The sequence below is a fragment of the Lepisosteus oculatus genome, chromosome 5 (assembly GCF_040954835.1).
Source record: "Lepisosteus oculatus isolate fLepOcu1 chromosome 5, fLepOcu1.hap2, whole genome shotgun sequence".
Lineage (NCBI taxonomy): Eukaryota > Metazoa > Chordata > Actinopteri > Semionotiformes > Lepisosteidae > Lepisosteus > Lepisosteus oculatus.
The window spans coordinates 33323819-33335851 of record NC_090700.1 but is presented as its reverse complement, the minus strand read 5'-3'; the positions used below and the strand labels follow the sequence as shown (position 1 = coordinate 33335851).

The 12033-nt window shown below is 39.0% G+C and overlaps 2 protein-coding genes across 12 annotated transcripts in view; one reads left to right on the top strand and one right to left on the bottom strand.

Annotated features, from left to right (window-relative positions):
• ppfia4 (PTPRF interacting protein alpha 4) overlaps window positions 1–1879 on the bottom strand; it is a 122115-nt gene extending 120236 nt beyond the window's left edge. For 8 of the 11 annotated variants that reach the window (XM_015342274.2, XM_015342281.2, XM_069190310.1 and 5 more), the window contains exon 1: window positions 747–1878. In XM_015342274.2, coding sequence (XP_015197760.1) covers window positions 747–995 — 249 coding nt within the window. In that variant the 5' untranslated portion in view covers window positions 996–1878. Of the gene's footprint in view, window positions 1–746 lie in introns of all 11 variants that reach the window. The other 3 variants (XM_015342279.2, XM_069190314.1, XM_069190307.1) reach the window with 2 other exon arrangements.
• A 747-nt stretch (window positions 1880–2626) lies between these two features.
• On the top strand, window positions 2627–10987 carry tmem183a (transmembrane protein 183A). Its single transcript, XM_006628387.3, has 8 exons — window positions 2627–2863; window positions 3571–3660; window positions 4262–4429; window positions 4645–4804; window positions 6174–6354; window positions 7617–7697; window positions 8129–8284; window positions 9766–10987. The coding sequence occupies exons 1-8, from the start codon at window positions 2800–2802 to the stop codon at window positions 9949–9951; spliced, it is 1086 nt and encodes a 361-aa protein (XP_006628450.1). The 5' UTR covers window positions 2627–2799; the 3' UTR covers window positions 9952–10987.
• Window positions 10988–12033: the final 1046 nt, after the last annotated feature.

The window sequence follows — 12033 nt, the reverse complement described above, 5'->3', positions numbered from 1 at the left end:
GTAACGGCACAGAAAGCAGTAGCAAATCACAGTAAAACCAGATAAACTCATGGAAAAGAATGACGGACAAAATCTACCCCAAAACGTCATGAATTAACCATGGTACTAGTCTTAGGGTGCAGCATAACGTACGGTAGTATTGAAACAGCATTCTAGAAAGTAATATAAATGCAGTTCTTATTGCATTTAGGTTACGAATATTTATTTATTGTGAAAGGTGGTGAGACAAACTGGTCAGCATAAAATAAATACAAGAAAAAAGAACGTACATCGGTTTAAATCAATGAACACGGATGGGTACAGTGTATCCTACCAATGTGGAAAGCAGACGTACAGCCAAGGCAGGATTGCAACACGCACACCAGCGACCTTTCCTGGCTGCGCGTTACCTTAGTTACCAAAAGCCCCAGGTATCCACGCTCAGTCATGCTCCAGCACCAACTGCTTTTCACTGGTGTTTTTGTGCTTACATGTCGCTTTGTGCTGTACACATCTCAGTGCGTGTTTGAAAGACAAAATGTGCGCACTCTTTTGCAACGACTTTCAAAACATTATAAATTGATAGGGCGTATACGGGGACATGCGAGTACCCACTGTATTTGGGATTTTGTCCCATGCGAAACTAAGCATGTCTAAAACAAAGCACACATCTCTTTTCTGAGCGATTTATAAGCACGTTTTCCAGACTGTCGAAACCAGCACAGTGTGCCTGGATGCACCGCTTTCGGCTGGCGAGAACGCCTTACCTGTGGCAGTGCTGAATTGATCTGCCTCTGAAGGAGGTCTCTCTCGTGCACCGCCTCCTGCAGCTTCGCCTGTGTCTGGATCAGTGTTTCCTGGGTCTCCCGTAAAGATTCCAGAAGCTTGTCTCTCTCGTCCAGCATATTAACCATCAGCTGCTCGAAATTGGACTCCGAATCCGAGCCATTCTGAGAACCCCTCTGTGAGCTCATCGAGTCCCCTTCAGTGATTGTGGGCATCACTTCACACATCATCTTGCCTGTATTGTCTTTACGTTAGTCAGACGAACTGCTGTTCAATTTAAACTATCCTAATACTCCGGCACAAGGTCATAGAGAATAGGATTTGAAGCACAGCTCGCATCAATGTAGTTTCGCCCAAATGATATGGAAAAAAAACTTAAAAACTTTTACTTCAGCTGGATTGGCACGTTATTTTCAACGAAAGCGTAGTAGTAGATCATTATGCATTTATCACAAAGGTAGAATTCTCTTATTGCTATTAGTAATGCACATTTTTAAAAAAATGAAAATATATCATCATTTAGGTTACTCGAACTCCAGTCGGCGTTTTTTTCTCTCCGACTCACTCCACCCAGCTGTGCGTGTATCCCAATTCACTTGATATTGAATTGATTCAGACAAGAAGCAAGAAAGACTGCTAAGCCCACGAACAGTGATGAAATAGTTCCAGCTGGAGTGCCAGAACGATTGACAGTCATTCGCTGTGCCTTGGAGAACCCCGTAGCCTTCTTCTACCGACACCCGCCGGCTGCAGTTATTCTTTCTGTTACCGAAACGGACAAATACATTTTATTTTCTGCCGCATCCTCTGCCGACTCCTCCGCCATCCCCCCTCTCAAGCCAACAAACTACTCCCCCCGCTACCTCTCTCCCGAGCAGCGAGCTCAGAGCTGCAGCGGCGGCTGTCACCGCCGCTTACGAAAACAGAGCAACTGTGCTATCTGCTAAACAATTTACGCATAATTTAGCCGTGGCGCTGCTGTGGTGTTGATGGCATTTACGGAAACGGCGCACGGTGCCTCGTCGCCCGCCGAGGTTTTTTTATCCACCAAGTGATTTACGAAAAATCTGAGAAGGCGTCTACAATCATCAAAGTGTACGGTGAAACTCCCCTCATCAGCACCACAAAAATACAACCCGGCACAATGTAAGCGAAAGCCAAAGATTTATAACTTTCGCAGCGCACCCTGGCGGATTCACGTGGAATTCCCTGCTCTGAAACAAATTCTCTTACAAAACTAAATTAGAATATGGAAAATAAAGCTCCAGATCAAAAGGAGAGGATTTAGGTGGTTGCATTCTGGATATTGTTCCCTGTCGATACAATGACACAGATCAGACTGCAGGGCGCAGCGCTTAACGACCAAATCAAATAAAACAATATTGGCAAATAGGTTTAGTCCACATTTTCTTTATTGAGTTTTTTGTTGTTCTGGTTTCATGCATTGTATAATTTTCCACTGTCTCCCTAATAATACAGTTTCAGCTTCTTTAGAAAAACAATCACAAATGCAAGCAGTACGAGTTCTAAGATTAATAGAACCTAATGCTAAATTAACGTGAAACTCCCAATCCATGTTTCTTTCCTAAATATCTGGTTTAGTTGCCACGCCTACCTGTTAAGATGAAGTAAATAAAATATTCTAATGAAATTAAGATAATTTAACTGCATATAATTATCACTACCGTCAGTGTTAAAATGTAAAAGGTATTTTCTCCTTTGATTTTGTTAGTATTTTATGTATAGGTATTAGCTGACTTAAATAACACAAATATTTAAAATATATATAGTTACTGTGCTGCTATAATAATTACATTGCTGTACCTTTAAGAGCTTTATCGCGATGATGTAATGCACTGAGGAAATCTCGCGCGGTTGTGTGCGAGGTTATCTTCAGTTCCATAATGGCTGAAGATCCTGGAGGGGTTGATTTCAATTTTTCCTTTATTTCTTTTCGTTTTTCCTTGTCTCTGCTTGTCGTCGCGACATGGCAGGAGCCGCAGTCACGATAACCGGCCACAGATCTCCGCCGCCATGCCCAAGAAAGGGAACAGAAAACGGCTGAAGTTCCGGGCCGAGGATGTTTGCTCGGAGTCAGGTATCTACAGAAGGAGCCGTGTAGGCCCGGGCAGCCGGTGGGTGTGTTCGTGTTGGAGGGAAAACGGATGAGATCAGCCGCACTCTAGAGAAGGGCTTCTTTATGAACTGCGAGAGTCTTCGTCTGCAGTTTGAGCCTATGGGTTCAAGTTGCTATGGGTGTTTATGATGAACTGTCATCTATTCCTGCATTGTGTGGTATCTGAGTCGTAATATCGCGTTACTTTGGCGTGTGCCGAAAGAGTCTAGTTTACACGTACACAAGTACACACGACTCCACGTATTTATGGAACCTGAATTTTTAGTCTTCATTCGACGTTAAAGATTTCTTACAATGGCAGATTATGTTTTGACAAGTCCCTGTGCAACTCGAAAAGTATAACGAAAAGTTATATGTATAAAAAAAGTATTTGCACTTTGTTGTGGTTACTTAAACATTCAAGACAAAAATCAATTCAGTTCAGAATACTTTATTCACCCCAGGAGAGCAATTTAAGAACATTCACTGACAGTTCACATAGACTTATTGTTAAAACGTATATGATAAGTTCCCACTTTTATGTAATTCTTGCACTTATAATTCGCTTTGGTACCGTTTTTATACCAGTTCGATGCAGATTGACCCGGCCTGTTTTCATCTGTATTTACATTGTCACTCCAGAATGTCAGTAATCGCGGGTCCTTACAGAATTTTATTTTTCTCTGCAGTTACTGTGGCTGACTATGCTAATTCCGACCCAGCCATTGTGAAGTCTGGGCGGGTGAAAAAAGCTGTTACCCATGCAATAGAAAAAGAAGGTAACACCATCTTGAGAGCACTTAGTGGTCTCCAGCTTAAATGCTTCGATCTTAATTACAGCACGCCTAAAACCGTTTAGTAAAGAGTCGAAAGTCTGGGCTACAGTTACTGAAATGAGATTTCAAAAAGCTTTTCTGCAGAATCATTGTTGAGTGAGATGCTGTTTTTTTATCAGGGATACAAAAAAAACTTGTTGTGAAAGGCACTATACAAAATAAATTGAATTGGATAAAATACTGTACAGACGTATAACTTAAATCCATTTTGAACATTTAGTAAGCATGTCATGAGATCTTAATGAGCTTATCAGATTTAGAGAACATTCTAGCATAATGAATAAGTAGTGTAGGTTTTAGGATTGTCCTCATTGTCTGTTTCTGATGTCGGTGGAATAATTTGGCTTCATTCGATAGTATTTGCATAAAATTCAAGAATGACATGTCTGAGATGAGGTTACAGGCTCATTACCCTGGATCCCAAAAAGGATACTATTTTACTACTGGGTTTCGTAAGTTTACAATATGAACTTTTAACATCGCTGTAGATTATCAATGCTGCTTATTCCCTGCCCCTGTGTGTGGACTCTCGGCTGTGTTGCAGTGAAATTGCTTTGTGGATTGGAGGCCTCTCACGGCCCTGTACAGGAGGTGCTGTCATCCGTGGTGGGTGTGAGGGTCGAGGACTGCGAGAGCAGCGACGACCTGGACCCCGAGGGGGGCGTCGGTGAGCACAAGGGCTCCCGGAAAAAGAAAAGCAAGAGACGTAAAGGTAAGTCTCGGGGGGGCAGACAAAGCTTTGAAAATGCTGTGGCAGGCTCAGCTTTGTGCAATTCCTCTGTGCTCAGTGCAGCTGGATAGATCCATGGATAAACTTGTCAGATATTTAGGTTTATACTTGTAGTACGATTTCAAAAAAACATTAAGACTTGAACAAAAGTTATCCGATATGATTTTCACAGCTTGACCATTTATTTCTGTTTATAGAAAGCAGTGAGGCAGACGGTGGAGAGGAATATCCCATTGATATCTGGCTGCTGCTGGCTTCGTATATCCGCCCGGAAGACGTCTGTAAATTTGCTTTGATCTGCAAGAATGCTTGGACTGTCACTTGCACTGCAGCATTTTGGTTGAGATTATACAGAAGGTAAGGAGTGTTTTTTGAATCATGGTTTTTCTAGAGAGCCATACTTCCTAAGTGGTGTATGATAGTGCCTCTCAAAAACGCTCCATTTAACTAACCAGATGCCCACGGCCAAGTACTTAGATTTTTGTAAAAAGGGGGAAATATTTCAGCACTACATTAAGTAGCAGCAAAGCATGATCAAGAATGCAAAGTTTGCATCTGTATGATTTAGATCAGTGTTTCCCACTCCTGGTTTAGGACTCCCCTCTGCCATCTGGTGTTCTGTAAGATTTTAAATTGAATTCTTTGTATTTTTAAAATCAGTTAAATTCTTAAAATGTAAAATGAGATTAAAAATTAGCATTATCTCGGCACCAAAAGCTGGGTTTTGGCTTTCTTCTCACTTTGAGTTATTGTTTCAATGACTCGGCTGAATCTTTCAATAAGCCTGTGCTAGGTATACTACTGTGTTGCAAAACACTGAAATATTGGTTTTGCACAGTCTGCCAAAATGTGGATAGGCACTAATAACTTATATAGCACTTTTTGGGGGACTCAATTCAAAGTGCTTTACAGGCATTGGGGACTCCCCTCCACCACCACCCATGTCTAGCATCACCCAGATGATGTGACGGCAGCCAAATCGCACCAGTACACTCACCACACATCAGCTATCAGTGTGGAGGAGAACAGAGTGATGAGGTCATTTCATATTAGGAGGTCATGATTGATAAAGGCCAACTCTTTTTGAAAAATTCTGCGGGATTTTTAATGATCAGGGAGTGTCAGGACGTCAGTTTTATGTCTCATCTGAAGCACAGCACCATTTTTTACAGTATAATGTCACTATACTGTGACATTAGGATCCACATAGACCTCCAGGTGAGTGCGCCCTACTGGCTCCACCAGCAGCAACCTTAGTTTTCCCAGGAGGTCTCCCATCAAGGTACAGGCCAGGATCACACCTGCTTCAGTGGGATTCCAGTTGTGATAGAACTGCTGTTAAACAATTAAGTTAAATCAACAGTTTATACTTTGCATGTTTACAGTCTAGTTAAGATAAAGCAGATATTTCATTATCTGATTTTTTTTTTAGTTAATGCTCCTCTTAAATACCAGTTATTTTAGAGTATGTTGGAAAAAGCTTTGCATGTTTGCAGGGCAATATTTTAAATGAGACGAGCTAAAAGTTCAAAACAATTGTCTAAAAATTAACGAAATCCCTCATTTACAGTTTTCTCAATTGTAGTTTTTTCGAACTTGCAGAGAAATTATAAATTTGGTCAAGGTTTATCCTTAGTCAAGCCCTGCTGTTAGTTTTGTAATGTTTGCATGTGTACCTGTGAAATGCAAAAATGGGAGAAAATTCTATTGATTGTCCTGTTATCAGATACTATAACCTGGATATAGACCTGCCTGCTCGCCTGCGGCCTTACTCCATTGGGAAGATGCGGTGTCTTCGTGCTTGTGTGATTCGTTCCCTCTTCCACATGTATGAGCCTTACAGCTCACGCATTTCTAAAAGCCCTTCTCTCCCTGAGTCCACTCCTACAACTCTCCTGAATTCTAAGGTAAGATAGTGGCATCATATGTTTATTGTTTAAATAGTTTAGACACTTACATCCAATATTTAAGATGTATTTAATTTGTGGACACTATGTACAGGTCTTTAGTTCAAAATAATAGAAGTAAAAACTACCTTATTGAGTCTGCACTCATGCTCATAAAAATCTTGCAATATTGTGCATCAACGGAAAAGATAATGCAGAGGATGAGATCTCATGCATTCAATAAGTAGAGATCAGCAACCTGTTAATCTTATAGGTTATAGGCAGGTCTTATTCACTAATTACACTTTGGAAACTGATGTAAATTAATGATGATTTAAGCAAGTAATCCGTTCGATTTTAGAACTCTGGTTCTTCACAGATGAAGAGTACTCAGGTGTGGGTTGTACATAAACTTAACTGAATCACTTGCTTAACATGAGTAGCTGTGAAATTGTTTCCGATGTTTTGTAAATGGTACAGAGGTAATTGTAATGTGCTGTAATCTATGAAAACCTTGATGGATTGGCACTTTTCAGGACCAGGATTGGAAGCCACTGAAATATGAGATGGAAATGAGCTCTTAGTAAATAGGATATTGGTGGAAAAAATAACATTAGCTTGATGCTTCATAAACTGTAGCCATTAAAATATATTATGGGTTGGATTGCCATGGTAGCAACACATGATTTGTTTAGAGTAAGGTAGAGTGAAAGGAAATTGCCGGATAGTTTGACTTGGATGTCATATGGTGTGTATTGTTTGTAAATCCAGAAGCCAGCTCCATGCACCTGTGCCTTCTCTGATTGCTAGCTGAATTTAAACCTGAATTGTTTGAATGGAATTTTCGTTCTGTAGCTTTTGTTGAGTGTGTTCTTAAAAACACCTGACATGGGTTTGCTAAAAAGTAAGACAATTGTGATAAAGAATGTTTCCATTGTGTTGTAATTTGTGAATAAAACTTGATTTGAATAAAGGCCATTTTTTTCTGTTCGTTCTCAGCATTGGCAACTGAGTTGTACTTGCTAAGTAGTATAACTTTGTATGATTTTTGCATGCATGTAATTCTGTATAGTGTATATGCATTATAGTATCCAAGCAAAAATTAACTGTATACAGATTAGACCATGTTTACATCCCTAATAATAAAGCCAGCAATGTGTTTTTTTTAATATTTAATGTTTCCAAATTAGCAAGGTTTAGTAGGACAATGTTTTGTTTCTTCAAATATTGGACATTTTAATGTGACTTAAAACATTCTGTCCTGCCAAAATTCTGTTTTTCAGTGTTTGCTCTTTTGGGTCCAGAAGGTGATAGGAAATAGACAAGAACCAATGTGGGAGTTCAGTTTCAAATTCATGAAGCAGGTAAGCACCTCCAGTGTGACTGTAATAAAATCATCTTATTTTAATGTCGTGTCCTAAGTAATGTAGTTTCCATTAAATAACTATTTCATTATTCTGTTCTTTTTTTGCAATATTACAGTATTTGTTTTATTTTACAAACACAAGGTACATTGCCACGATGCCATGTGTCTTGGTAATATGAGTACCTTTCTTGATTTATTCTTGGAAAATTTTGAATGTGTTAAAACAGGTGTAGGTTCATAGTGTTCAGTTTAAAAAACCTAATAGCCAGTTCTGTTCCTGGACTTTTCCTTGATGAGCTTTGTTTACCAATAACAGATTTCAATTCAGATTGTATTCATATAATGGTATTTATATTAAGTACCAAAGACTTACGCAAGACTTAAGGTTGCTTTAGAATACATTGTCATACAGAAGTTCTTTTGTTTCAGCCTGACAAGTATAAGAATGGCTGTGGAAGTCGACTCAAGTTGCCCAGTCAGTACCAAGAGGTTCATGACAACCCTGATCATGACTGCTACCTGCTGCAAGTCACCACGCTCAACTTCATCTTCACCTCTGTTGTAATGGGCATGACCTTAACCTTGGTAAGAAATTAGGTAACATTTAGTGGTCTGAAGGAGTTCAAGTGGGTAGCTGCGTCACCATGCCTAGGCTGCAAAGGAACAAGTAAAGGTTTATTCCATGCTGAATGACACACCTGAAGAAGGGACCACAGGCGAAACGTTTTCTTTTCTTCTCTTTTTCAGCATTGAATAAACCCTTACTTGTTCATTTAAAGTGGTCTGTTTAATTGTTTTATGTTTAAAATGCAATCTTTCAGGTTTGGGGTGTAGTAGCCACTGCTGAGTAAGTTTCAACCTGATACTTCTAGTTAAAATATGATTTTTGTGGAGATTGTTGGATTACAGGCAAAGTTTCCTAAACTCATAAGCACACCAATTTCCAAAGACCACAGCCTCATCTTCACTGTGGCACCCATGCAATGAGTAATATAGGGTCATTGTAGACAGGGTGAAGCACAGAAGGCCTCTGTCATTCCTGAAGCTGCTTTAGTGACTGTGTTGGCCTGTTAGGATTCCTGCATCCTCCATATTCAAGACAGCAAGGTTCTGGCAATCAAGTCCTGACTGGCAGAACAGGAATGTCCCACCTGTTATATCTTGGTGGCTGTTTTGGTAGGCAAAGGTTGTGACAGAACAAGGCCTTTAGTCATCTTGGTCTCCATGCCATAGATTCATGTTGCATTCTATCAAGATCTATTTGAAAACTGTTATCCACAATTAAAGTTGTTACACACAGGCATCTTCTTCCCCAGGTCCTATCATTTTAAGGTGACGAGAGCAAGAATGTGATTTCTGGATGCTCCTAATTATGATCTGGCAAAGAGTTGAGGCAGCAGTGTCTTTTGGCAGCTGTAACTGAAAACGAGCAGCCCTTTTGGGCGGGGGCTTAGAAAACATAATCTGCCCCTCAGGTTTGAATAGAGCTCATCAAGACCAGATTTCTTGGTATGTGATGATACCTTGAACTCACGTTTAACCTGCTAGAGTCTGCATCCTGTATTGGTCTTTCATCTGACATCTTCTGGTTCTTAGAAAGCCGCCATCCTTAACTCTTTGGGACAGCCAAGGAAGAATAAACCGACAACTAATAAGCAGAAAACAAGTTGTTAAATACCATTATTTAATGAACTGCAGTGATACTTTATGACATGGGGAAATATCAAGTGGCCTTGATGGCAATAAACTATCCTAAGATTTGTAGATGTTCATACTATGTGCTGTTCCTGATGGTTCCTATGAAAACTGCATGTAGAGTTTTTATTTTTTTAGTTTGGTTAGGAATGAGTTGTAGGTGCTTTTGCTTCAAGTACTATAACCACGTTCATACTCGGCATCAAGAATATGCACATTAGAATAGATTAAAATAATGTGAATTATAGATGGATAGATAAGACTTTATTGATCCCAAAGGGAAATTGATGTGCTGCAAAAGGTGCTACAGTTTTGCAATATTTGTATTGGTTTGAATGTGATATCTTTTGTCATCTTTTTTTTTTCTGCAGTTTACTATTAATGTGAGTACAGATATGAGGCACCACCGTGTAAGGTTGGTGTTCCAGGATTCTCCTGTCCTAAGAGGCAAGAAGCCCCGAAACGAGCAAGGGGTACAGGTGGTGCTGGACCCCGTGCACAGCGTTCGTCTCATGGACTGGTGGCACCCCCAGTACCCCACATCTGCAAACGCTTAGTCCTCCTCCCGTTAATATACACTGCTGTCAATCACCCAGCTCCAGAACAAGGGCTTTTCTGAGAGACGCCTGAAATTGCTAAGGATCGCATTCAAGATTACCAGAGGAAAAACCCGAATAGCAGTACAGTCCATAATTTGGGATATGAAATATTGAAGCATTTAGAGGCTTTATTAAGGGATATTTATGTACTTGTTTGCTGTGAAAGTTAATAGAAATACAACAAATTGCTGCATTGTAGTTACTTGTAAATATAAAATGTTAAATCTGTTTTACTGTACATTTCACTGCCAATTTCAGAAGGGAAATTGTAGAGACAAATGACCAAGAATATTTTAGTTCTCATAATAAAACTTCATTTTTTCTCATCAATACTATGTAAATCTCCAACTTGCTTATGTAATTCATGATGAGACGAAAGAGCTTGTTTTAGAGTTAATTGAATCAGATAGTTGTTTCTTTTCTCTTTTTTCCCATGGTGGGGTGGTATTCCCTTGCCAGATCTTATTTAAATGCCTGTATTGTCTACTGCATTTTATTTTTGTATTTAGAGATCTAAAAGAAACACAGGGCCAAAATATCTTGATTTAGCATGTTATTACATCAGTTTATTCAGAGCCAGCTCCATAATGCACTTATTCTGTAACCTTCTTGAAAGGAGATTAGCAATTACATATTCAAATTTTTAACACTACAGTTTCAAATCTGGGGAGCTTGCAAGGTGTTCCAAACATTCTTAAATGCAGTTCAGTTTGAGCATTCTTTAATAAGTATTTTATTTGTTTAAATGTGCAAACGTTTTTTCAGGGCAGTAAGTCCTAATACCATTTGAAAAACCCTGTGATTCATAGTATAAAAACTGGAGCTGATCATGTTTAATTCATTTTCAGTTGATAAAGGAGTGTTCTTGTTTATTGGTCATTTTTAAATTGAGTTCCTTTTCCAAAGAGCTTGTTTAATTGTGATTGTGTTGCCGTGACCATAAGAAGGCTAGTGACGTTCTGAAATAATAAATAAACTGGTATGATTTCCTGAATCATGTTATGGATTGCTTTTCTTAACATTCACTTATTTATAATGAAATGTCTTAAAGAGCATGCAGAAGTTGAAGTAAATCACTATGGAATGTTTAACATGTCTTAATACTATAAATCCACACATTTTTCTAATAAACCATGAATATGAATTCAATACAGGCAGTACACGAGGATGAATTTGAACTCTCTGTATACATAAGCTCAAAGTTGCCCTGCTTTCAGAGATCTTGTTTAAATTTGTAGAACTCTACACTGCATATCTTTATTATATCGTAACAGATTAACATAAGGGTTTGGATTAAATAGTTTAATTCTGACCGGGGTGTCAACTGGACTGAAGTACTGCTTAACTATGAAAATTGAATTACATTCAGTAGATGGATTTGTTTGTTAATGAAATTAGATTATTTGGGAGCATTAAGAGGGACTTTAAAGCTTCCTTTGAAGGCATTATCAAATATTCTGAATGGGTTAGGATAGTTGTACACACATTTAGCAAGATTTGTAGATTTAATCCTGTAACTGATAAAGCCACAAGGTGGTGCTATTTTTATTTGACTTCAAGCTGATTTTTTAGCTGTTCCTTACCATTGATCTTTAAAGTATTTGTTAATAAAGTGCAAACGCACCTAGAAATTTACCAGAACACTTACTCTAATTGTATTTCATAACCAAGGAGATGCCCCTTTAAAAATTGCACTTTTCAGCATTTTTAATTTTGTATGCTTCACTATACTGTTTTATTTGAAGGAGTGGAGAGAGCAACACTGTGGCTTATTTTTGCCTTACTTTCATGGAGTTTAAATTTGTAATGAAATAACCAACCAATATGCCTTTGGAGGCAGAGCAAGAAAACCACGTTAACACAGGCAGAACCTCAGGAAATGAGCCCATTGTGAGGCAGTAATGCTAACCTCTGCACTACTGTGTCATTCCTTATTTTCCTTTCACCTTCCAAACCCATGCTGGCTAGGTTCAGGATTGTTGATAACTTAAACTTAGCTGTTTAGCTGTTAGCTGAAGGGGAAGTGAGGGTCAGCACTGT